At 43.4% G+C, this 26888-nt stretch overlaps 1 protein-coding gene across 1 annotated transcript in view; it reads right to left on the bottom strand.

Annotated features, from left to right (window-relative positions):
• The window catches only part of LOC117444571 (unconventional myosin-VI-like), a gene marked incomplete at its 5' end in the record, with an annotated part of 37576 nt that extends 10930 nt beyond the window's left edge, over window positions 1–26646 (bottom strand). The window contains 10 exons of the mRNA XM_034080042.2: window positions 1359–1397; window positions 4695–4843; window positions 5034–5112; window positions 12761–12969; window positions 13073–13223; window positions 13692–13782; window positions 21156–21285; window positions 23862–23939; window positions 25280–25410; window positions 26522–26646. Coding sequence (XP_033935933.2) covers window positions 1359–1397; window positions 4695–4843; window positions 5034–5112; window positions 12761–12969; window positions 13073–13223; window positions 13692–13782; window positions 21156–21285; window positions 23862–23939; window positions 25280–25410; window positions 26522–26646 — 1182 coding nt within the window. The remainder of the gene's footprint in view (window positions 1–1358; window positions 1398–4694; window positions 4844–5033; window positions 5113–12760; window positions 12970–13072; window positions 13224–13691; window positions 13783–21155; window positions 21286–23861; window positions 23940–25279; window positions 25411–26521) is intronic.
• Between the last annotated feature and the right edge of the window lie 242 nt (window positions 26647–26888).

Genomic DNA, 26888 nt, shown 5'->3' with positions numbered 1-26888 from the left:
GACACTCAGATCCCCCAGTGCCTCTCTGGGGAGGCGGCTTCCTGTCGGTATGGACCGGCCCCTCACCGGATCGCCCTGAGAGTTGAAGTCAATCAAAGACCTTTCTTTTTCATTTGGGTGATTTGAGAGTTTTCTAGTCTGTGTTTGAACTCTTTCTGTGTTGGCCTGAAAGGTGCCATCATATATATAACATTAAGGTTATTATGTTCATTATTAATAGAAGCTTAAAGGTGGGGGAGGTAATTCACTTCGATACACTTGTTATATTCCATGGAATGCTCTTAACGCCCCGATAGCAATGAATATCTGAAGTGCTTTGACAATAAATCCATAAAACATATCATCCCTGGAAGCCGTGGTGCTGTAGAAAGCTCGACCAATCATCTGAGCCGGCTAAAGTAACTGGATGGCCTACCTGCCTGTCAGCCTTCCATCGGGGCACACACTGATCTCTGCCCTCATTGGTCATGTGCGCGTTCCTGTGTGTTGGGGGAGGGGCTCTGTGGGGGAGGGGCAGATTTGTTCCGGTTGTGTATTTTCAAATTCTAGCGCACTCGAGCTGCTTTCTCCAAAATGACCTACCCCACCTTTAATATAATTTAAATGTAAAGTACATTTGCTAACCCTAACCACCATCAGGTATTTTGTAAATTGAACATTTTAAGGGTAATAAAGTGAACGTTTCTTACTGTATTTCTTTCTAAACGGTGGTTCTAATACGTGTAATCTTTGCATATACATTAGAGAGATGCCTTCGAGTGTTCCTCAATCTCCCCTTAAAGGTGGGGTAGGGAAGTTTGAGAAACCGGCTCGAGTGGCTAGAATTTGAAAATACACAACCGGAGAAAATCTGCCACTTCCACACAGAGCCCCTCCCCCAACACCTCACAGAGCCCCTCCCCCAACACCTCACAGAGCCCCTCCCCCAACACACAGGAACGCCACATGACCAATGAGGGCAGAGGTCAGTCTGTGCCCCGATGGCAGGCTGACAGGCAGGCAGGCCATCCAGTTACTTTAGCCGGGCCGTAAATATTGATTGTTGTGTTTTTATTTAGGTCTTAATATGTGTATATGTATAAATGTGTCTGTTGATTTTGTATATATATATTTTTGTATTTTTATATTCAGGATTGTGTGAAACGGTATTTCGATCTCCGTCTGAAACTGAAACTGAAAGACGGAGAATAAAGTTTGCTAAAGAGCTTTCTATGAAACGGTGCCAGTTAGTCGAGTCAAACAGAGGGCTGTGATTGGCTGGAGATTGTTACAGCATGCAGGTCAAGGGGAGGGGTTACAGTTTGAAAAGGTCAGAGGTCAGAGGGGGTAAATGAAAGGGTTGAATGGCCGGGTCTTACGCTGCTCTCTCGGGAGACGATGGCACTGAGGAGCCGTTACTGAGAGGACATAAAAGAGAACAAGGAAGACGTTAAACACGATCGTTTCTCTGCACGGGAACTCGATCAGTCCTCGAGACGGCGGTCGAGACGGCGCTCGAGACGTCGGTCTGGAGGAGACCATCCCAAAAACTGAGAAACAGGAAGTCTGACTACAGCTTTCATTTCCAACGGTGAGTTCAGGAACAGAGAGCAATTCCTCAGTGAGTAAGGAATCAGTATGTGTGTATTATCCTGCAGTATGTGTGTATTATCTGCAGTATGTGTGTATTATCTGCAGTATGTGTGTATTATCTGCAGTATGTGTGTATTATCATGCAGTATGTGTGTATTATCTGCAGTATGTGTGTATTATCTGCAGTATGTGTGTATTGTACTGCAGTATGTGTGTATTATACTGCAGTATGTGTGTATTAGTACTGCAGTATGTGTGTATTGGTACTGCAGTATGTGTGTATTGGTACTGCAGTATGTGTGTATTGGTACTGCAGTATGTGTGTATTGTACTGCAGTATGTGTGTATTATCCTGCAGTATGTGTGTATTATCCTGCAGTATGTGTGTATTATCCTGCAGTATGTGTGTATTATACTGCAGTATGTGTGTATTATCTGCAGTATGTGTGTATTATACTGCAGTATGTGTGTATTATCCTGTATGTGTGTATTATACTGTATGTGTGTATTATACTGTATGTGTGTATTATACTGCAGTATGTGTGTATTATACTGTATGTGTGTATTATACTGCAGTATGTGTGTATTATACTGTATGTGTGTATTATACTGTATGTGTGTATTATACTGTATGTGTGTATTATCTGCAGTATAATACACACATACTGCAGTATGTGTGTATTATCTGCAGTATAATACACACATACTGCAGTATGTGTGTATTATCTGCAGTATGTGTGTATTATACTGCAGTATGTGTGTATTATCATGCAGTATGTGTGTATTATACTGCAGTATGTGTGTATTATCCTGCAGTATGTGTGTATTATCTTGCAGTATGTGTGTATTATACTGCAGTATGTGTGTATTATACTGCAGTGTGTATTATCCTGCAGGATGTGTGTATTATCTTGCAGTATGTGTGTATTATCTTGCAGTATGTGTGTATTATCTTGCAGTATGTATGTATTATCCTGCAGTATTTGTGTATTATCCTGTATGTGTGTATTATCCTGTATGTGTGTATTATCCTGTATGTGTGTATTATACTGCAGTATGTGTGTATTATACTGTATGTGTGTATTATACTGCAGTATAATACACACATACTGCAGTATGTGTGTATTATACTGCAGTATGTGTGTATTATCTTGCAGTATGTGTGTATTATCCTGCAGTATGTGTGTATTATCCTGCAGTATGTGTGTATTATCTTGCAGTATGTGTGTATTATCTTGCAGTATGTGTGTATTATCCTGCAGTATGTGTGTATTATCTTGCAGTATGTGTGTATTATACTGCAGTATGTGTGTATTATCCTGCAGTATGTGTGTATTATACTGCAGTATGTGTGTATTATCCTGCAGTATGTGTGTATTATCTTGCAGTATGTGTGTATTATCTTGCAGTATGTGTGTATTATCCTGCAGTATGTGTGTATTATCCTGCAGTATGTGTGTATTATCCTGCAGTATGTGTGTATTATCCTGCAGTATGTGTGTATTATCTTGCAGTATGTGTGTATTATCCTGCAGTATGTGTGTATTATCCTGCAGTATGTGTGTATTATCTTGCAGTATGTGTGTATTATCTTGCAGTATGTGTGTATTATCCTGCAGTATGTGTGTATTATCTTGCAGTATGTGTGTATTATCTTGCAGTATGTGTGTATTATCTTGCAGTATGTATGTATTATCCTGCAGTATTTGTGTATTATCCTGTATGTGTGTATTATCCTGTATGTGTGTATTATCCTGTATGTGTGTATTATACTGCAGTATGTGTGTATTATCCTGTATGTGTGTATTATCCTGTATGTGTGTATTATACTGTATGTGTGTATTATACTGCAGTATGTGTGTATTATACTGTATGTGTGTATTATACTGCAGTATAATACACACATACTGCAGTATGTGTGTATTATACTGCAGTATGTGTGTATTATCTTGCAGTATGTGTGTATTATCCTGCAGTATGTGTGTATTATCTTGCAGTATGTGTGTATTATCTTGCAGTATGTGTGTATTATCCTGCAGTATGTGTGTATTATCTTGCAGTATGTGTGTATTATACTGCAGTATGTGTGTATTATCCTGCAGTATGTGTGTATTATACTGCAGTATGTGTGTATTATCCTGCAGTATGTGTGTATTATCTTGCAGTATGTGTGTATTATCTTGCAGTATGTGTGTATTATCCTGCAGTATGTGTGTATTATCCTGCAGTATGTGTGTATTATCCTGCAGTATGTGTGTATTATCCTGCAGTATGTGTGTATTATCTTGCAGTATGTGTGTATTATCCTGCAGTATGTGTGTATTATCCTGCAGTATGTGTGTATTATCTTGCAGTATGTGTGTATTATCTTGCAGTATGTGTGTATTATCCTGCAGTATGTGTGTATTATCTTGCAGTATGTGTGTATTATCTTGCAGTATGTGTGTATTATCTTGCAGTATGTGTGTATTATCTTGCAGTATGTGTGTATTATCCTGCAGTATGTGTGTATTATCTTGCAGTATGTGTGGGTTTTCCTGCAGTATTGAGTAATTGATTGTGTGTGTGTGTTTGTAGTATCCTGTAGTGTGTGTGTGTGAGTGTGTGTGTGTGTGTGTGTGTGTGTGTGTGTGTTACCTCCTCAGGTCAGTGTTCTCCTCGATGAGTTCAGCTTCACTGTGAGCGATCCTCCTGTGTGTGTGTGTGTGTGTGTGTGCGTGCGTGCGTGCGTGCGTGTGTGCGAGTGTGTCTGAGTGTGTGTGTGTGTGTCTCTGTGTCTCTGTGTGTCTCTGTGTGTGTGTGTGTGTGTCTCTGTGTGTGTGTGGTGTGTGTGTCTCTGTGTGTGTGTGTGTGTGTGTGCGTTGTGTGTGTGCGTGTGTGTGTGTGTGTGTGTGCGTGTGTGTGTGTGTGTGTGTGTGTCTGTGCGTGTGTGTGGGTGTGTGTGTGTGTGTGTGTGTGTGTGTGTGTGTGTGTGTCTGGTGCGTGTGTGTGTGTGTGTGTGTATGTGTGTGTCTGAGTGTCTCTGTGTGTGTGTCTGAGTGTCTCTGTGTGTGTGTGTGTGTGTGTGTGTGTGTGTGTGTTGTGTGTGTGTGTGTGTGTGTGTGTGTGTGTGTGTGTGTTACCTCCTCAGGTCAGTGCTCTCCTCGATGAGTTCAGCTTCACTGTGAGCGATCCTCAGAGCCAGCTCTCGGTCTCTTCTCTCTTGCTCCAGAACAGTTTGACGAGAAGCTTCTTCGTCTCTCTCCAACAGAAGCTGCTGCTCCATCTCCTCCTACACACACACACACACACACACACACACACACACACATTTATATTCCTTTTATCTTTCATTTATTCTTATTTTACTTTTATTTCATTTTTTATTATATTTTCAATCCAAAAAAAAACCTGGTATGAATTTTTATTTAATTTAATTCTCAACATTTTTCTATTCTAAAATATCCATCACCACCACCCACCTGCATCCTCCTCTCCTCTTCCTCCCTCCTCTTCCTCTCCTCTTCCTCCTGCTTCCTCTTCAGCTCCATCTCGGATTTCCTGATGGAGGAAGACACAGAAACAAAGATGGAGGGTTGGTGCCGTTGATGGAGAGGAAGAGGATGTGATTTCTTGGATTCTTCCCCCCATCCTGTCTCAGCGTGGAGGTGTACCAGGATGGACATTACAGGCCTCTCGTCTTTTTAAGTGGGAGAACTTTCACAATTGTGAAGCCTCGCAGTTTTTCAGGTTGATCTGTGAAGCTCAGCAGCTAGCCAACATGCATCTAGCTAATGTTTAGCTAAACATTAGAAGTGAGGCTACGAGTCTAACGTTAGGTCTACTGTAATAGCCTCACTTTTAATAGTTTGCAAAACATTAGCTAGCATAGTGTTCTGCAGTTAGCAGCTTATTGGGATGTCATGCTGACAGACAGGCATTGGTTTGATATAATAAATGAAGCTTTATTGTTAGTTCAGCATGTCAGCCTGCAGCCCCACTTCCTGTCTCTCTCTAACTCATAGCAGACGGCTGCACTGAAGAAAAGGGCTCAGAGAGGAAACCAGTTGTAAGATGTTTAAAAGTTAATTAAACATAATATATGCTTAAATGCATTTCAAAGAAGTTGTGTTGAGTTGTGTTATTCTACATTTTGACAGCAAGATTTTTCTGATTTTACTGCAAATGTATATCGGTTCCAAATATCGGTTATCGGTCTCCTTGATTACTAATAATCGGTATCGGTATCGGCCTTGAAAAAGCCATATCGGTCGATCCCTACTGCTGACCAGCTGCTGCTGGTAGTGCCTAAGACCCGAGGGCACCGAGCCTTCGCGGCGGCTGGCCCAGGCTCTGGAACACTCGGCCCCTCCAGGTCGGCCCGGACCCTGGGGCTTTTAAATCTACTCTTAAAACACACCTCTTCTCCCTGGCCTTCTCGTCGGAGCGGAGCACGCCTCCTGACTTTCCTCTGTGTTTTTTATATATCTGTTATAATGAAAGTAGGAATGTGTTTTTAAGTGATTACACGTACAGCACTTTGGCCCGACCAAAAATCGCTTTGATTTGATTCGACTAAATACTTGTTGCCCCACTGCAGCAGCGAGTGTTTAATTGCAATATTATTGATTATTCATCTTTATTTTTTATGTATATTTGTTCCCGTTCAGTGTGACCTTCAGGGGGAATCGGGACTTCATGAGTTTCCAGAGAAGGAGACGGGGTGGGTCGTAAAATAAAAAGGGTGTCCTCTGTAATGCCTAACATCAGCAGCTAGTGGGCCGTGACGAACGCAGTGGATCCCATCAGTCCTGGAAGCACGTCAGGGTCCAGAGAGTGGGACTTTTGACGGAGGGTAATCGTGCTGCAGATGATGGATTCAGAATACGTTCACATGGTGTGATTTTGGAAATGATTTGGGATTACGGGAGGAACGACCTGTCGGATTTTTATGAAGCTTGGAAGAAAGATGTAGCAGCGGCGGAAGAAGAAGATATCATATTTAAGAGCAGATACAATTTAAGGGTTGAGACTCGGGGTGTTTCTCAATGTCAAGGAAGGATGCTCCAGAGCCACTATTTCAAGGATACTACGTCATCGAGTCCTGTTCCAATATCCAGGATGCTTGGAATTCTACCGAGGCCGGCGTTCATCATAGCGAGAGGCTGCACATGTGTATCCGCCGCGGTCTTAAAATCCCCACAATGCTTTGCACACGGACCAATTTCCAAAATCTGTGGCGGAAAATGTAAGGCGGGGCGGGGCTTCTCATATGACGCACACTTGCTCGCCTGTTCCACTCTTCGTTCTCCGAGTGCCAGGAAGGATTCTTGCCTAGCTTCTGAAGGACCTGACTCGGAAGGACATGTCCTACCAAGGAAGCGTCCTTGGCATTGAGAAACACCCACAGACTAAGTTTCCCTTTCATTAAAGAGGACCTGTTATGTTGGTTTCATATTAGCATTAGCTCCACTGACTTCGACACATACATGAACGGCATTTATATAAGTAAATAAAGGTGTATCAACAACCTCAAAGAACGAATTATATTTAACTTTAACTGGAAACCAACTCCTGTAAATCCTGAATTGATTTCATTCGTATAAATCCTTCAACAGCAGGGAAACAGGAGCGCCGTCATTTAATTGGGTATTTGTCGATATGAAATCTTGACTGCTAAACAGTTCATCTTCTGGGGACCCTGAATACTCATTGGAAATGTAATTAAAACAGGGCCGTTGGATTCAGGTTTTCATTAAGAATCAGAGTTTTGTTTAAACCGGGAAACGGGAGCGCAGATTTCCCCGTAACATGTTAAAGTGATCAGAATACAATATTTCTGGCAGAGACAGCTTTGTTTTTACGGAGCTCCGAAGTCACCTTGTTGTTGTTGTTGTTTACGTCAGGAGACACCAGAGGCCTCAGCACTACGAAGCCAGTCCAACAGACCCTGTATCTCTGAGTTATCTAACCTAACCCAAAACCAACACGCTCTCGCTAAGCGGTCCCTACGACGCTGGTTCTCAACTCGGTAACTCAAGCCAGGGTTTCTCCGTCCGCTGAGAGCGCGTTCACGTGAAAGGGGCGGGGCTAGCAACATTCGGACCAATCACAGACCATGGAGAAGCTACTGACAGCGCAGCGTCATACTTCCTGAATGAAAGTGAACTCTAATATCAGACACATGAAGAAGTTAAACTTTAAACATGACTCAAACACTTGATCAGGATCAAAGCCTCAGAGCTGCAGCTGCAAGGTGAACACAGCTGGAGCAGAGCGAGTGTTGGAATGCGTCCATCAGCAGGTTCATGATGTCACGGCCCGTCTAACACACCGTCTGACTCTCATCACCTCTGACTCAGAGTTTCCTCAACTCAACGTGTTGCTGACATAATGCTTCATCCAGTCTGTGGCGCTGAGAGTGCTGCACGGCCAGACACGCTCAGGGACTCGGATCAGAGACATGTGAGACATCAAGAAGTGATGTGCCGCGGACTGGACTCAGTGTACTCTGATCCGGGTACTGATGCTGACTGGACTCAGTGTACTCTGATCCGGGTCCTGATGCTGACTGGACTTAGTGTACTCTGATCCGGGTTCTGATGCTGACTGGACTTAGTGTACTTTGATCCGGGTTCTGATGCTGACTGGACTCAGTGTACTCTGATCCGGGTACTGATGCTGACTGGACTCAGTGTACTCTGATCCGGGTACTGATGCTGACTGGACTTAGTGTACTCTGATCCGGGTACTGATGCTGACTGGACTTAGTGTACTTTGATCCGGGTTCTGATGCTGACTGGACTCAGTGTACTCTGATCCGGGGGTACTGATGCGGACTGACTCAGTGTACTCTGATCCGGGGTACTGATGCTGACTGGACTTAGTGTACTCTGATCCGGGTTCTGAGCTATACTGGACTTAGTGTACTCTGATCCGGGTTCTGATGCTGACTGGACTTAGTGTACTCTGATCCGGGTACTGATGCTGACTGGACTTAGTGTACTCTGATCCGGGTACTGATGCTGACTGGACTTAGTGTGCTCTGATCCGGGTACTGATGCTGACTGGACTTAGTGTACTCTGATCCGGGTACTGATGCTGACTGGACTTAGTGTACTCTGATCCGGGGGACTGATGGCTGACTGGACTTAGTGTACTCTGATCCGGGTTCTGATGCTGACTGGACTTAGTGTACTCTGATCCGGGTACTGATGCTGACTGGACTTAGTGTACTCTGATCCGGGTTCTGATGCTGACTGGACTTAGTGTACTTTGATCCGGGTTCTGATGCTGACTGGACTCAGTGTACTCTGATCCGGGTACTGATGCTGACTGGACTCAGTGTACTCTGATCCGGGTACTGATGCTGACTGGACTTAGTGTACTCTGATCCGGGTACTGATGCTGACTGGACTTAGTGTACTCTGATCCGGGTACTGATGCTGACTGGACTTAGTGTACTCTGATCCGGGTTCTGATGCTGACTGGACTTAGTGTACTCTGATCCGGGTACTGATGCTGACTGGACTTAGTGTACTCTGATCCGGGTACTGATGCTGACTGGACTTAGTGTACTCTGATCCGGGTACTGATGCTGACTGGACTTAGTGTACTCTGATCCGGGTACTGATGCTGACTGGACTTAGTGTACTCTGATCCGGGGTACTGATGCTGACTGGACTTAGTGTACTCTGATCCGGGTACTGATGCTGACTGGACTTAGTGTACTCTGATCCGGGTTCCTGATGCTGACTGGACTTAGTGTACTCTGATCCGGGTACTGATGCTGACTGGACCTTAGTGTACTCGATCCGGGTACTGATGCTGACTGGACTTAGTGTGCTCTGATCCGGGTACTGATGCTGGACTGGACCTTAGTGTACTCTGATCCGGGGGTACTGATGCTGACTGACTTAGTGTGCTCTGATCCGGGTACTGATGCTGACTGTGCTTAGTGTACTCTGATCCGGGTACTGATGCTGGCTGGACTAGTGTACTCTGATCCGGGTACTGATGCTGACTGGACTCAGTGTTACTCTGATCCGGGTCTGATGCTGACTGGACTTAGTGTACTCTGATCCGGGTTCTGATGCTGACGTGGACTTAGTGTACTTTGATCCGGGTTTCTGATGCTGGACTGGACTCAGTGTACTCTGATCCGGGTAGGCTGATGCTGAACTGGACTCAGTGTACTCTGATCCGGGTTACTGATGCTGACTGGACTTAGTGTACTCTGATCCGGGTACTGATGCTGACTGGACTTAGTGTACTCTGATCCGGGTACTGATGCTGGACTGGACTTAGGTTGTACTCTGATCCGGGGTACTGATGTGCTGACTGGACTTAGTGTACTCTGATCCGGGTACTGATGCTGACTGGACTTAGTGTTACTCTGATCCGGGTACTGATGCTGACTGGACTTAGTGTACTCTGATTCCGGGTACTGATGCTGACTGGACTTAGTGTACTCTGATCCGGTACTGATGCTGACTGGACTTAGTGTACTCTGATCCGGGTTCTGATGCTGACTGACTTAGTGTACTCTGATCCGGGTACTGATGCTGGACTGGACTTAGTGTACTCTGATCCGGGTTACTGATGCTGACTGGACTTAGTGTACTCTGATCCGGGTACTGATGCTGACTGGACTTAGTGTACTCTGATCCGGGTACTGATGCTGACTGGACTTAGTGTACTCTGATCCGGGTACTGATGCTGACTGGACTTAAGTGTACTCTGATCCGGGTACTGATGCTGACTGGACTTAGTGTACTCTGATCCGGGTACTGATGCTGACTGGACTAGTGTACTCTGATCCGGGTACTGATGCTGACTGGACTTAGTGTACTCTGATCCGGGTTACTGATGCTGACTGGACTTAGTGTACTCTGATCCGGGTTCTGATGCTGACTGACTTAGTGTACTCTGATTCCGGGTACTGATGCTGACTGGACTCAGTGTGCTCTGATCCGGGTACTGATGCTGACTGGACATCAGTGTACTCTGATTCCGGGTTTCTGATGCCTGACTGGACCTTAGTGTACTCTGATCCGGGTACTGATGCTGACTGGACTTAGTGTACTCTGATACGGGTACTGATGCTGACTGGACTTAGTGTTACTCTGATCCGGGGTTTGCTGATGCTGAGGCAGATATTTAAGAGCTTCTTAACGCTAATGTTATAATAGTCAGATTGCTCTGAAGATGGAGGTGATGTTCTGTTCATGTTCAGTTCACACAGACGTGATTTCTTGGCCGGCCCGTCTTTCCTGCAGCGGCAGCTTCTCTGTGTTTCCTTTCTCCTGTGATGTGACTTGATCGCTTTAAACTCCGCACGCTGAGCTCTGATTGGTCAGCAGGCGGTGCTTTCACTGAGTTGATCTCTTAGCCTGCAACCCAGGTTAGCCGCTCAGCATCAGTTACCATGGAGATCTAGCCGCTAAGAAGAGAACCAGCTTCGTGGGACCAGAAACCCAGAGTTACCCTGAAGTTAGCCGCTAAGAGAACATCCGGCTTCGAAGTCCAGGCCTCTTGTATACGAGCGCCATGTTGTTGTTGTTGATATATCTGATAAACAAGAACCACAGTACTCCTACTATCTCTTTCTAGAAAACCCCTGGAGAGAATCACACGTCTCCCTCTTCTCTGTGAAGCTTTCCTTTAATCAGAATTAAAGTGAATGTCGTCCTTAATGTCATTGAATAAGCTTTACAGAGGTATTTGTTCCTCAAGGCGACGTTTTAAGGTTTAACACGTTTCCGTGGTTATTCAGTCGAGTTCACCCCAAAGTCTGGATGTCTCTACATTTCACCGACTCTGAAGACGTTTTTGAAACTCAGAAAAGCCACAGCATTGCGTTTTAATAGAGTAATCTTCAACTTAAAATATAAAGAAGGCACATACTTGAGCATTTCATCGGATTGTTCCAGAAATAATATTGCTCTTTCAGCTTTTGAAAGCAGAGCACAGAGGAAGCTGAGAAACCTGACGCCACTTAACATCTCGTATATATACATAAACAAAGCCCTTAAGCAGCGCGGCATATGTAACCCCTGGAGGTGAGCGGCCAGCGTTCCTCTGCAGAGCGTTTTTAAATAGACGAGTGGGTTTCTCTCGGGTCAATACTTTGACGAGAGCCTCTTTAACGTTTGGCAGCGCGCTAAAAGCAAAACACAGAGTGAGAGGAAAGTACATTTACAGAGAGCTTCGAAACAAGCAGTGGGTTGATTCATTAAATACAAGTTTTTACATTTCGTCTTAAAAGTAATTTTTTTTGTGTTTAAAAAAATATATATATTTCATTTCCTACCTCTGCGAATACTGCAGATATTGAATTTCATAGTTTGTCATATTGTATATTTAGAATATATTACAATAAGTATATTATTGTTTATATTTATATTTCTTTTTAACATACATTTCAATTTAGTAATTGTTTTTAAAACGTTTTTTAAAAATGTAAAAAATAATTTTTAAAATATATTTTAAATAATTGTCAAAAAACGTTTTAAAATATTTCAAAAAACGTTTTAAAATATTTCAAAAAAAACGTTTTAAAATGTCACAAAAGTTTTAAAATGTCAAAAAACGTTTTAAAAATGTAAAAAATAATTTTAAAAATACATTTTAAATAATTGTCAAAAAACGTTTTAAATATTTCAAAAAACGTTTTAAAATATTTCAAAAAAACGTTTTAAAATATGTCACAAAAGTTTTTAAAATGTCAAAAAACGTTTTTAAAAATGTAAAAAATAATTTTAAAATACATTTTAAATAATTGTCAAAAAACGTTTTAAAATATTTCAAAAAACGTTTTAAATATTTCAAAAAAACGTTTTAAAATATGTCACAAAAGTTTTAAAATGTCAAAAAACGTTTTTAAAAATGTAAAAAATAATTTTGGAATAATTGTCAAAAACTTTTAAAAGGTCAAAAACGTTTTAAAAAAGTTTTAAAATAAATAAAAAATATGTCAGAAAAGTTTTAAAAAATGTCAAAAAAAGTTTTAAAACGGGTCAAAAAACGTTTTCAAAATATTTGGAAAAATATTTAGAATTTTTTTTTTTTTAATAATTGTAATCATTTAGAAAATAGAACCTTCAAATAAAACCTTATTGGCAATAAATATAGAAATAATAAATACTTTATCAACCTCATGATGTTGCTCGTACTGAAATGCTTATAACTTCGTTGGGAATACACTTACAGACGACGATCGTGTTCATCCTGCTTGCGCTGCTGATCTTCCTCGTCCCTCCTCGTCTTCTCCCTCTCCATCTCCTCCTGGATCTTCTTCAGTCTCTCGCGCTCCTCTTCCTCCTTCTTCTTGTTCTGCATGGCCGTCAGCAGCTGCTCCGACCGGGTCACAAGAGCCTTGAACTCGTGATCGATCTCCATTCGAGTCATGATGGTGCTCTGACGGAGAGAACGACAACACACTTAGAAGCAGCACTTTCTCAAGGAACGGCATTCACTACTTCCCCTTGTTGTTGTTGTTGTTGTTGTTGTTGTCCCTCACCTTGATTTTGATCATGAGTGAGTCGATGGTGCCCTCCAGGTCCTGGATCTGTTTGGTCATCTCCTGCTTGCCCTCCTTCAGGCCGGAGATCACCTCGCTGAAACGGTCCATCCTCTTCTTCAGGTTTCTCACCTTCACCAGGCCGTCAATCCTACACACACACACACACACACACACACACACACACACACACAAAATCAATTCCTCTTCACCGGCCTCCCCCGGGTCCCTGCTATTTATCTGTGGTAATAAGCTGCCAGGTGTGTGTGGTGTGTGTGTGTGTGTGTGTGTGTGTGTGTGTGTGTGTGTGTGTGTGTGTGTGTGTGTAGACTGTTGAGCTGTGAAAGTGGCGGCAGATAATGAAGAAGATGAGGATTGAGGAGAGGGAAAGGAGGAATGGAAGAGAGGTGAGGAAAGGATGTATAGAGGAGGAAGGAAGGGAAGGAGAAAAGGCTAATGTTTTTCTGTCTGCTTCCTCTCTTCTTTTTCTACCCTAACCCATCCTCTTCCCAAAACAAAACAATCAACTCCTAACATACAGAAGCTGGAGGAGGAGGAGGAGGAGGAGGAGGAGGAGGAGGAGGAGGAGGAGGAGGAGGAGGAGGAGGAGGAGACTCACCTTGGTTTGTGTTTCCTCCTGCAGAGCCACATCCGGACCGTCTTCTGCATCTTAATGCAGGCGTGGGTCCGGTACAAGATCTTGTTCTTCACTGCAAGAGAAGACACAAAGGAACCATTAGCCTCCTTTAGCTTAGCGGTGAAGTCATGTGACCGTGCTGTAGTTCCTTTATAGCCCAACATTAGCCTCCTTTAGCTTAGCGGTGGTGAAGTCATGTGACCGTGCTGTAGTTCCTCTATAGCCCAACATTAGCCTCCTTTAGCTTAGCGGTGGTGACGTGAAGTCATGTGACCGTGCTGTAGTTCCTTTATAGCCCAACATTAGCCTCCTTTAGCTTAGCGGTGGTGACGTGAAGTCATGTGACCGTGCTGTAGTTCCTTTATAGCCCAACATTAGCCTCCTTTAGCTTAGCGGTGGTGACGTGAAGTCATGTGACCGTGCTGTAGTTCCTTTATAGCTCAACATTAGCCTCCTTTAGCTTAGCGGTGGTGAAGTCATGTGACCGTGCTGTAGTTCCTTTATAGCCCTACATTAGCCCCCTTTAGCTTAGCGGTGGTGACGTGAAGTCATGTGACCGTGCTGTAGTTCCTCTATAGCCCAACATTAGCCCCCTTTAGCTTAGCGGTGGTGACGTGAAGTCATGTGACCGTGCTGTAGTTCCTTTGTAGCCCTACATTAGCCACCTTTAGCTTAGCGGTGGTGACGTGAAGTCATGTGACCGTGCTGTAGTTCCTTTATAGCCCAACATTAGCCCCCTTTAGCTTAGCGGTGGTGACGTGAAGTCATGTGACCGTGCTGTAGTTCTTTTATAGCCCAACATTAGCCCCCTTTAGCTTAGCGGTGGTGACGTGAAGTCATGTGACCGTGCTGTAGTTCTTTTATAGCCCAACATTAGCCCCCTTTAGCTTAGCGGTGGTGACGTGAAGTCATGTGACCGTGCTGTAGTTCTTTTATAGCCCAACATTAGCCTCCTTTAGCTTAGCGGTGGTGACGTGAAGTCATGTGACCGTGCCGTAGTTCTTTTATAGCCCAACATTAGCCCCCTTTAGCTTAGCGGTGGTGACGTGAAGTCATGTGACCGTGCTGTAGTTCTTTTATAGCCCAACATTAGCCTCCTTTAGCTTAGCGGTGGTGACGTGAAGTCATGTGACCGTGCCGTAGTTCCTTTATAGCCCAACATTAGCCTCCTTTAGCTTAGCGGTGGTGACGTGAAGTCATGTGACCGTCAGGGACGCGGGAAGTCAGTCAGAGCTGGGGGGATGGGGGGACTTCCCACACGAAATGTAGCAGGTTTTTTTCTAATCGGGAGACGATGTATTGTTGATCGAGACGCAGCCGGGTAGCAATAACAACGCACTTTAACTTTATAGCGCGCACTGCGCACCAGATTTTATAACAATAGCAGATGCAGAGTTAACAGAGATTAAACGGAACAGGCCTACATGAATAATCATAGGTTTCCAACAGTGACAATTTACACAATTGCACATTTTTGTGAATTCGGCCGTGCCATATGCTTGAAAAGCGCTAAATGAACGTATTTATTTTATTTAAGTGAACACACAGCAACCATCCGAAAATAATAATAACGAGTAACTTCTCTCTCAGTCTCTCTTCGCGCACACAGCAGAGGCTACAGAACACTGAAGCTGGTCTTGCGCTCAGGGGTGGTTCCTTAGCAACAGCTTGTGAGAGCAGCGCATTCATTGGTGTTCGTTGTAATGCTGCCAGTTTGTTGGCGGGCTCCGTGTGTTGATGGGACTTCTCATGCTCCCTAAATGTTTCCCCCGCCTTTCGCCAGTTGTTAAACCCTCCTTTAACAAAAGTCCCATCCCTGCTCTTGCACCGACGAGCGTCTTTCCTATAGCGGAGCAACAGCAGAAGCACACGGCAGTATCACTTTCTTTTATATCGTGAAGCCATGTTCACGGTTTAAACCAGCCTGAGTTGAAGGATTGGGTGAATGTCTGCTTTCCAAACCGCCTGGCAGGGAATGTGAAGTCCTTGGGCTGGCGAGGCTCTTCCCGAGGGCAACGTCGTTAAGAGCCGTGACCGCGGGTGTTCTCTCCAAGTTGCGGGAGTGACAGTTGTCCGTGTCCAGCTGCAGGGACTCCGAGTCGATGGGGTTTTTGGCTGTTTGGCTTTGGGGCCATTAAAGAAATCTAAAATGCGTTTTTGAGACATAGTAGCAGCAATACTAGTAGCAGACTATTACTTACTTATTACACGCCCAACGTTATTTGTTATGATATTTTCTGTGTAGTAGAAAATATAACAAATCATGTTGGGCGCGAAAAATCACGGTTGCGGAGGTTGAATTGACCAGCAGTAATAGTAGTCTGCTACTTATTAAAGATATTTTCTATATATCAACCATTTAAAAACAACAACCATGTTTTATAGACTCCTTATACTAAAATGCTAACTCAAAATAAAGCTTTTTATTGATTTGTTTAGTGAACTTTTTGGTGTTGTAACTGCAGCCCCCTCAACACCCCCCCCTTGCCGCGTCCCTGGTGACTGTGCTGTAGTTCCTTTATAGCCCAACATTAGCCTCCTTTAGCTTAGCGGTGGAGACGTGAAGTCATGTGACCGTGCTGTAGTTCCTTTATAGCCCAACATTAGCCTCCTTTAGCTTAGCGGTGGTGACGTGAAGTCATGTGACCGTGCTGTAGTTCCTTTATAGCCCAACATTAGCCTCCTTTAGCTTAGCGGTGGTGACGTGAAGTCATGTGACCGTGCTATAGTTCCTTTATAGCCCAACATTAGCCACCTTTAGCTTAGCGGTGGTGACGTGAAGTCATGTGACCGTGCTGTAGTTCCTTCATAGCCCAACATTAGCCGCCTTTAGCTTAGCGGTGGTGACGTGAAGTCATGTGACCGTGCTGTAGTTCCTTTATAGCCCAACATTAGCCGCCTTTAGCTTAGCGGTGGTGACGTGAAGTCATGTGACCATGCTGTAGTTCCTTTATAGCCCAACATTAGCCTCCTTTAGCTTAGCGGTGGTGAAGTGAAGTCATGTGACCGTGCTGTAGTTCCTCTATAGCCCAACATTAGCCCCCTTTAGCTTAGCAGTGGTGACGTGAAGTCATGTGACCGTGCTGTAGTTCCTTTATAGCCCAACATTAGCCTCATTTAGCTTAGCGGTGGTGACGTGAAGTCATGTGACCGTGCTGTAGTTCCTTCATAGCCCAACATTAGCCGCCTTTAGCTTAGCGGTGGTGACGTGAAGTCATGTGACCGTGCTGTAGTTCCTTCATAGCCCAACATTAGCCACCTTTAGCTTAGCGGTGGTGACGTGAAGTCATGTGACCGTTCTGTAGTTCCTTTATAGCCCAACATTAGCTTAGCGGTGGTGACGTGACTTCTCAACCACACGGAGAAATCCCATTGGACGAGGGAGATGCTCCTTCAGGGACCAACATGGGTAAACAAGCATTTTTTATCCTGAAATCTCTCGTAGAGGCATTCAAAGTGTTTGTTTTTTAAATTGTTTTATCCAGGAGGAGGAGACACTTTGAGGTATGTCCTGCTCTCTCCTCTCCTTCTGGAATCGCTTCATGTTTTTTCCAGTAAACCATCTGCCAGACTTTTCCATTTTAAAGCCCATTAGTGATTTATGGTCTCCTTCGTTTCTGCCAACTCGCTGCCATGAGATGATGCGGCATATCGATCAGCGTTCTGGCACGAAAACCCTTATTGACTAAGCTCGGTGTTCGTTATGGACAGGCTCTGATTACCATACACACAGAGCTCCAGTCTCTCTGCAGAACTGGTCTTTTTTCTAGGACTACCCCCCGAGAGAAGATGCAGCTCCGTTTGGTGCAGATTCAAGATTCAAGGCTTTTATTGTGATTTGTACAGTGAAGATATATCGATGAAAATCTGAGGCCAAAGGCTCCTCCAAAGAACACACTAAATCAGATAACATTTACTCAAGCACAAGATCTGAGTACTTCTACTTTTACTAAAGTACCAGATCTGAGTACTTCTACTTTTACTCAAGTACAAGACCTGAGTACATCTACTTTTACTCAAGTACAAGACCTGAGTACTTCTACTTTTACTCAAGTACAAGACCTGAGTACTTCTACTTTTACTCAAGTACAAGACCTGAGTACTTATACTTTTACTCAAGTACAAGACCTGAGTACTTATACTTTTACTCAAGTACAAGACCTGAGTACTTATACTTTTACTCAAGTACAAGACCTGAGTACTTATACTTTTACTCAAGTACAAGATCTGAGTACTTCTACTTTTACTCAAGTACAAGACCTGAGTACTTATACTTTTACTCAAGTACAAGATCTGAGTACGTATACTCAAGTACAAGATCTGAGTACTTCTACTTTTACTCAAGTACAAGACCTGAGTACTTGTACTTTTACTCAAGTACAAGACCTGAGTACTTCTACTTTTACTCAAGAACAAGATCTGAGTACTTCTACTTTGACTAAAGTACAAGGTCTGAGTACTTCTACTTTGACTAAAGTACAATATCTGAGTACTTCTACTTTGACTAAAGTACAAGGTCTGAGTACTTCTACTTTGACTAAAGTACAAGGTCTGAGTACTTCTACTTTGACTAAAGTACAAGGTCTGAGTACTTCTACTTTGACTCAAGTACAAGATCTGAGTACTTCTACTTTTACTCAAGTACAATACCTGAGTACTTCTACTTTTACTCAAGTACAAGATCTGAGTACTTCTACTTTTACTAAAGTACCAGATCTGAGTACTTCTACTTTTACTCAAGTACAAGATCTGAGTACTTCTACTTTTACTCAAGTACAAGATCTGAGTACTTCTACTTTTACTCAAGTACAAGACCTGAGTACTTCTACTTTTACTCAAGTACAAGACCTGAGTACATCTACTTTTACTCAAGTACAAGACCTGAGTACTTCTACTTTTACTCAAGTACAAGATCTGAGTACTTATACTTTTACTCAAGTAGTACAAGATCTGAGTACTTATACTTTTACTCAAGTAGTACAAGACCTGAGTACTTATACTTTTACTCAAGTAGTACAAGACCTGAGTACTTATACTTTTACTCAAGTACAATATCTGAGTACTTATACTTTTACTCAAGTACAAGACCCGAGTACTTATACTTTTACTCAAGTACAAGTACAAGATCTGAGTACTTGTACTTGTACTCAAGTACAAGACCTGAGTACTTGTACTCAAGTACAATACCTGAGTACTTGTACTTGTACTCAAGTACAAGACCTGAGTACTTCTACTTTTACTCAAGCACAAGACCTGAGTACTTCTACTTTTACTCAAGTACAAGGTCTGAGTACTTCTACTTTTACTCAAGAACAAGATCTGAGTACTTCTACTTTGACTAAAGTACAAGGTCTGAGTACTTCTACTTTGACTAAAGTACAATATCTGAGTACTTCTACTTTGACTAAAGTACAAGGTCTGAGTACTTCTACTTTGACTAAAGTACAAGGTCTGAGTACTTCTACTTTTACTCAAGTACAAGATCTGAGTACTTCTACTTTTACTCAAGTACAAGATCTGAGTACTTCTACTTTTACTAAAGTACCAGATCTGAGTACTTCTATTTTTACTCAAGTACAAGACCTGAGTACTTCTACTTTTACTCAAGTACAAGATCCGAGTACTTCTACTTTTACTCAAGTACAAGATCCGAGTACTTCTACTTTTACTCAAGTACAAGATCCGAGTACTTCTACTTTTACTAAAGTACAAGATCCGAGTACTTCTACTTTTACTCAAGTACAAGATCCGAGTACTTCTACTTTTACTCAAGTACAAGATCTGAGTACTTCTACTTTTACTAAAGTACAAGACCTGAGTACTTCTACTTTTACTAAAGTACAAGACCTGAGTACTTCTACTTTTACTCAAGTACAAGACCTGAGTACTTCTACTTTTACTCAAGTACAAGACCTGAGTACTTCTACTTTGACTAAAGTACAAGACCTGAGTACTTCTACTTTGACTAAAGTACAAGGTCTGAGTACTTCTACTTTGACTAAAGTACAAGGTCTGGGTACTTCTACTTTGACTAAAGTACAAGGTCTGGGTACTTCTACTTTACTAAAGTACAGGACCTGAGTACTTCTACTTTACTAAAGTACAGGACCTGAGTACTTCTACTTTGACTAAAGTACAAGATCTGAGTACTTCTACTTTACTAAAGTACAGGACCTGAGTACTTCTACTTGACTAAAGTACAGGACCTGAGTACTTCTACTTTACTAAAGTACAGGACCTGAGTACTTCTACTTTGACTAAAGTACAGGACCTGAGACTGAAGTGTTTCGTGTGCGGTTGTAGGAGTAACTGGCAGCAGACCCCATCTCACTTCCTTGCGAGCACATGCATTATTTATGAGCGCTCTCGTCTCCTGGCAACACGGGCGCTGTTTTCGCAAATGAGGCAGTCAAAAAAAGATAAACGGAGGAAAAGATCGATGAACTTTACGAGCAGATTCTGGCTTCAGAACATTTAGCGTCCACGCCGTCGATAACAGAAGAGATGACTTCGCATTAAAATCACCTTCTCCCAAACAAATAAGAGACTGAGTATGTGTGTGTGTGTGTGTGTGTGTGTGTGTGTGTGTGTGTGTGTGTGTGTGTGTGTGTGTGTGTGTGTGTGTGTGTGTGTGTGTGTGTGTGTGTTTGAGTGGGTGTGTGTGTTATCAGTGCTAAATCTTAATCTCCACAGGCTCACCCCTAGCTGTGTAAAGCGGCTGCCTCGGTCACTCCCCGATCTGCAGCCAGTCAGTTATTTGAACTGAAGTGGAGAAACTTCTCCACCTCAACTGCTGCACACTGAACACCAGCTGCTGTTCTTCACAGATCACTCGTTTCTTGGTCATCCGTTGTCTCCCTTTCAAATGTGGGTTGTCTTGACCTCTGTGCTGACCCCCACCACAGATCCACTGGCCCTTCAGCATTGACCTCTGTGCTGACCCCCACCACAGATCCACTGGCCCTTCAGCATTGACCTCTGTGCTGACCCCCACCACAGATCCACTGGCCCTTCAGCATTGACGTCAGACTAATACATTTCTAATGTTAAATAAATGAAACCCATTCAGTTATGAATTAGATATTAATTATGAATGCTGTAAATTACCTTTAATAAGTCCAGCTATATTTAACATGTGTTGCCTTTTTATGGAAGTGATTATATTTGTATGCCAATATTTTCTTTTGGTAAAGTTTCGTTTAGCACTTTTATTTTGCTAGTAATTAGATCGGACTCTTATTTTGAAGGAACTTTTACAGGAAGTGAAAGCACAGCGGAGCAGAATGCGCAGATTTTACACATTTCCTCTGTGCTTTCGTTCGGGCTCGTCTTGCGCTTCATCAGTTGAATCAAGAAGTGGTTGCTAATGGCAACCTGGCAACCGTTACCGTCGAGCCCTGCTCAAGCTGTAAAAGAGTAATGTAGTGAATGAAATGAAAGCCTCACGTTTGACGACGGACAGCGCGCACCACTGCACCTTCTTCCAGCGGCTGTGGATCAGCCAGGTGTTCACCTTCTTCACCAGCTCGGCCAGGTGGTCCGGGTCCGACTTCATGATCGAATCGAACTCTTTGAACTGCGGGGAAACAACACAGAGAGAGTATGACGGGCGCACATCGTTATATCTGCTTTGCTTTTAACTCGAAAGCTGCGTAGAAAACAAGATGGTGGATTTCCGCCTCGAGTTGAACCCGTTTTATTCTGTAACCTTTACCTGAAGTCTCGTCTTCCCTTCCTCAAACGGTAATTTAACTTTAAAGGTTAAACGTCAAGACACTTTCTTCCCCAGGCGGTCCGGGTCCGACTTCACGATCGAGGGAAAACGGGAGGATTTCTGTACCTGTGTTTTAACTCGAGTAGAGAGTGGTATAGCGCGGTGCAGGAAAGAGTCCTCAAACCAGGAAGTGAGTCAGCATTTCTCCACTTCCTGTTCCCTCTCTCAGAGCCAATGGGATCTCTCCGTAGGGTTTAGGAGACTATCTGAACTCAGGTCTGTGGTTGAGACGCATTGAAGAGACGTTTTGTTCCACATTAAATCATCAGCACTGACCCCAACATTGAAGTCGTGCGGCTGGACTCGCTGTAGCTCCTTTGTAGCATCACGTTAGCATGTAGCTTCTGGACGTTAGCTTTATGATGAGAACGTCATGAAAGCAGACGTGTGGAGATTATCCGGCTGAACAAACATTCATCAAACAGGTTCGTTTTCCACGGACATTATTTCTTACAATATTCCTAAATCCCGTTGCTTGCGTGTCGAGGGAACAGCCGCTCCCTTCCGGGTGAATACGTCGCCCCTGCACCGCTCTGTGGGCCTCGAGTTGAACCCGTTTTATTCTGTGACCTCTCACTGAACTGATGTTTCGCTTAGACGTCGAGACGCTGCAGTCTGTTTCTGGTTATCTAAAGGTATTAAATACATCTAGTGGAAACACGTTGCCTCTGAATGTAGAGAAGTAGAAGTACACAGTCGCTCACACACACACAATATCACACACACACACACACACAATATCACACACACACACACACACACACACACACAACTTCCAAGATGCCAATTAAATGTTTTAACGGTCTGTGATTTTCACTTCTTAAAGCGACCACTCATATCAAGCTTCCCTCAGGATCGCACAGATGCAACCGTACCACACGTCCTCCAGCCTTTGAAGTGCGGAGAGGACCGTGAGGCAGAATCATGGCGGTTAATAATACATCATCATGAAGCCAAACTCTGTTGCCCCGCGCGACAGCCGTGGTAACTTCTCAGAATCGGCCGTGAAGCTAATGCAGATTCATATCTATGGTTTGGGGAAATCTATTCCATATTTCACTACGAGTGCGTTCATTTGAGACTCTCAGTTCCTTCATGCATCTTTCAGAACAGAGTCCACAGCAGGCGAGAGATGTGTTCGAGTCCTCTGGAAACGTCAGACTGATGACCCGCTGCTGCCGCTTTAATAATGGAGGAAGCAGCGGAGTTCATAGCTTTAATATCCGAGGGCCCGTGTCCCGTTGTTGGCAGATTACCAAGACATAACGTCACAGCTTTCCCACTTCACAGTACATTAGGGCTGTACCCGAATATACGTTCGTTGGAGTACTATTCAGTTTCAATTTCGTTATTCAGACATTTGTTTCCCGTTTTTTTCCAAATTGAATTTTTTGAAATCTCCAATATCAACGTAAGCGCTTGTGCCTCTTCGGGGGGCGCCAACACTTAACCATAAATGTTATCGTTTACTTTCTCCGTCTTTATATGTAGATATTACTTTTCTGCGTTAATCTCCGTCACGTTGTTTCCATAGCAACAACAACTTCCTGTCAACAGCGCTAACTCTCCTTCAAAATAAAAGCATGTCCATAAATAGGAAGCCAAGACAAATTACACTTAAAGGTGGGGTAGGTAATTTTGGAGAAACCGGCTCGAGTGCGCTAGAATTTGAAAATACACAGCCGTAAAAAATCTGCCACTTCCTCACAGAGCCCCTCCCCCAACACACACATGACCAATGAGGGCACGAGATCAGTGTGTGCCCAGATGGAAGGCTGACAGGCAGGTAGGCCATCCAGCTACTTTAGCCAGATGATTGGTCGTGCTTTCTACAGCGCCACGGCTTCCACAGGTGACTTTTTTTATTGGATTTTTTGTCAAAGCACTTCAGATATTCATTGCTATCGGGATGTGAAGAGCATTCCATGGAATATAACAAAAAGTGTATCTCGAGCCGGTTTCTCAAACTTTCCCACCTTTAAGACACAACTGCAACGAAAGTAACAAACACGATGCGATATCCTTTTCAATTTCAAAGAACACAAATTGGGTTAATAAACAAATAACTATAAAACAACAATACTGTAGAATAACAAAAAGAATGCCGTGAAAACACCGAAATACACGTGTTGAAGCGGTTCGCGGCTGATTACTGTGCACCCCCCCCCAGAATATTCGCTGGACATATCTTGATATTTTATCATAATTTTCCTAAGAATATGAAACCCCCTTTTATTTGTCTCACACATGCACATGACATTTAACCCATCCTAGTAATAGGAGCAGTGGGCAGCTACTAGCAGCCCAGAATCCATACACGACAATACCTATTGTGCCAAAGGGGAATAAATAGAGGACGTTTAACAAAAAGGACTCACCTTCCCCGGCCGGAAAAACACTCTAGTCAGTCCGAACTTATAGTCGTTTTCATTCAGACCCAGAGCCATGAACAGAGCCTGGAAGCAAGCAAACGGAGCACATGAACATGGGGTAATATCATAATAACAATAATTCATAATAAGAATAATTCATAATAAAAGTCAGAACTTTGAGAGAAAGTCAGAACTTTGAGAGAAAGTCAGAACTTTGAGAGAAAGTCAGAACTTTGAGAGAAAGTCAGAACTTTGAGAAAAAGTCGGAACTTTGAGAAAAAGTCGGAACTTTGAGAAAAAGTCGGAACTTTGAGAGAAAGTCTGAACTTTGAGAGAAAGTCGGAATTTTGAGAGAAAGTCTGAACTTTGAGAGAAAGTCGGAACTTGAGAGAAAGTCGGAACTTGAGAGAAAGTCGGAACTTTGAGAGAAAGTCGGGACTTTGAGAGAAAGTCGGAACTTGAGAGAAAGTCGGAACTTGAGAGAAAGTCGGAACTTTGAGAGAAAGTCGGAACTTGAGAGAAAGTCGGAACTTGAGAGAAAGTCGGAACTTTGAGAGAAAGTCGGGACTTTGAGAGAAAGTCGGAACTTTGAGAGAAAGTCGGAACCTTGAGAGAAAGTCGGAACTTTGAGAGAAAGTCGGAACTTTGAGAGAAAGTCTGAACTTTGAGAGAAAGTCTGAACTTTGAGAGAAAGTCGGAACCTTGAGAGAAAGTCGGAACTTTGAGAGAAAGTCGGAACTTTGAGAGAAAGTCGGAACTTTGAGAGAAAGTCGGAACTTTGAGAGAAAGTCGGAACTTTGAGAGAAAGACGGAACTTTGAGAGAAAGACGGAACTTTGAGAGAAAGTCGGAACTTTGAGAGAAAGTCTGAACTTTGAGAGAAAGTCTGAATTTTGAGAGAAAGTCGGAACTTTGAGAGAAAGTCGGAACTTGAGAGAAAGTCGGAACTTGAGAGAAAGTCGGAACTTGAGAGAAAGTCGGAACTTGAGAGAAAGTCGGAACTTTGAGAGAAAGTCGGGACTTTGAGAGAAAGTCGGAACTTTGAGAGAAAGTCGGAACTTTGAGAGAAAGTCGGAACTTGAGAGAAAGTCGGAACTTGAGAGAAAGTCGGAACTTTGAGAGAAAGTCGGAACTTTGAGAGAAAGTCGGAACTTTGAGAGAAAGTCGGAACTTTGAGAGAAAGTCGGAACTTTGAGAGAAAGTCGGAATTTTGAGAGAAAGTCGTAACTTTGAGAGAAAGTCGTAACTTTGAGAGAAAGTCTGAACTTTGAGAGAAAGTCTGAACTTTGAGAGAAAGTCTGAACTTTGAGAGGATCACAGACACACGGATCCTGAGGCTGAAGCTCAAGCCGAGGACCAGGGAGAGTTTTTAAACAGTATGTATGTTATGTCTGAATGTATACAAAAAGAGGATAATAAAAGCACCTTGCAGAAGAGTCGGGGGTCCAGGCGGCAGAGTTTGGGAGGCATGTACTGCTGGTACATGTTGTAGAGCTCGTGGAAAGGAGCGCGGGATGGAAAGCCTCCCTGCATCAGATCCAACACCGACACCATGCCTAGAGGAGAGGAGACGCAGGAAGACGGTCTTTAGACGGGAAGCTACTTCAGGTCGACTTCGCGTCTTTTATCCTGGGGACACTAGGACCCAACATTGCAGCTAAATGCTTCTTTAACATAAAGGGCACCTATCATGCTGTGTGTAGGCAATAGCATCGGTTTCAGATATTTACAAATATATTAAAAACATGTCTGAAGTGTTTTGCTCCAAACACCAAACAGATCATTCTAGCCATGCCTCATATCCCTCGATCTCACTTCCTGTTTCTAAAGAGCTGATTCGGGGATAAAGCTTTAAAGAGGAGGGGGCGGAGCTTATGCGGGACCCGGCAGCTACCGTCTAAACTAAATGCTGCCGTGATGAAACTCCATATCATGGATTATCAAGGATCTGAAACAGTCTGGAGCTCAAAGGCTTTCTCTCTTGCCGGTTACACCACAAGGCGAGTTCCTTTCTACTTCCTGCTTCTTCACACACATGCTCTCCAGCACAGGTTAGCTCTGAGTGTTAGCGATGCTAATGTAAACACCGACCATATTACGTCCAAAACAGTCGGGCATTGTTTCTGATAGCAACGTTTCTGATATTACGACATGTCGGACGCTAATCTGGATCAGCTCCGTTGTTCCCCGTTTTTAGAGATTTGGGTACGGAGGAAAAGAGAGAGGGTTTATTTCCTGACGCTGCGTGAGTTCCCCGACACACCGTGGACACACCGGGGACACACCGGGGACACACCGGGGACACATGGTGATGGAGAGAAGACATCAGAAAGTGCGTTTTGCATGATAGGTCCCCTTTAACATATATTCAAATATCCCTTCAAAACAACAGCAGCTACCATCACAGGATGAATAGCAGATTAAATGAAACTATAAACTAAAGCCATGCCTGAACAACAGAGGCTGCAGCAGCAAAACCTGTGAGTGTATTTATGTTTTACTGCTTAAGAATTCATTGTTTTTGTTAAATAAAGACATCGTTAATGCTTCCTCTGAAACGACATGGTGTGCGAGCTGTAAAGGGGGCGCTGTGCGTTGACATTTGACCATGTGTAGTGTTAGGGAAATAATGATCTCAGACTCCTGGATGTGACGTGCAGGACCAACCCTGACGTCTGTTCATCTCCTTTAAGGACACGGGCTGCTTCAGCACTCGGTCACAGATGGTCTGTTGTTGTGGGCGCACTGGGACGCTTCCTTCTCTGTTGTTTGTGGACTCCAGGGTATGACATCTTCGAGGCCATAAGTGACTCAGTGTGCCCAACTGTCTAAGCTATCTTATCAAAACATGTTGATTCCTCTCTTGTGAAACCAGTTAAATGGGCTGACCAATGCTCCTTCCTGAGTCGGGGACTCCACGGCTTTGCTGCACAGAAGTTTCCATTACATGCATGTAACTTCTCCCGCTTGTGAAGGCGCAAACTAACCCAGCTATGTATGTGTGCTAAAGACAGAGACTTGTAACTGAAAGGTC

The sequence above is a fragment of the Pseudochaenichthys georgianus genome, unplaced genomic scaffold, assembly GCF_902827115.2.
Source record: "Pseudochaenichthys georgianus unplaced genomic scaffold, fPseGeo1.2 scaffold_839_arrow_ctg1, whole genome shotgun sequence".
NCBI classification, from domain to species: Eukaryota; Metazoa; Chordata; class Actinopteri; order Perciformes; family Channichthyidae; genus Pseudochaenichthys; species Pseudochaenichthys georgianus.
The sequence above is the reverse complement of the archived record's forward strand: the minus strand, read 5'-3'. Positions and strand labels throughout refer to the sequence as shown.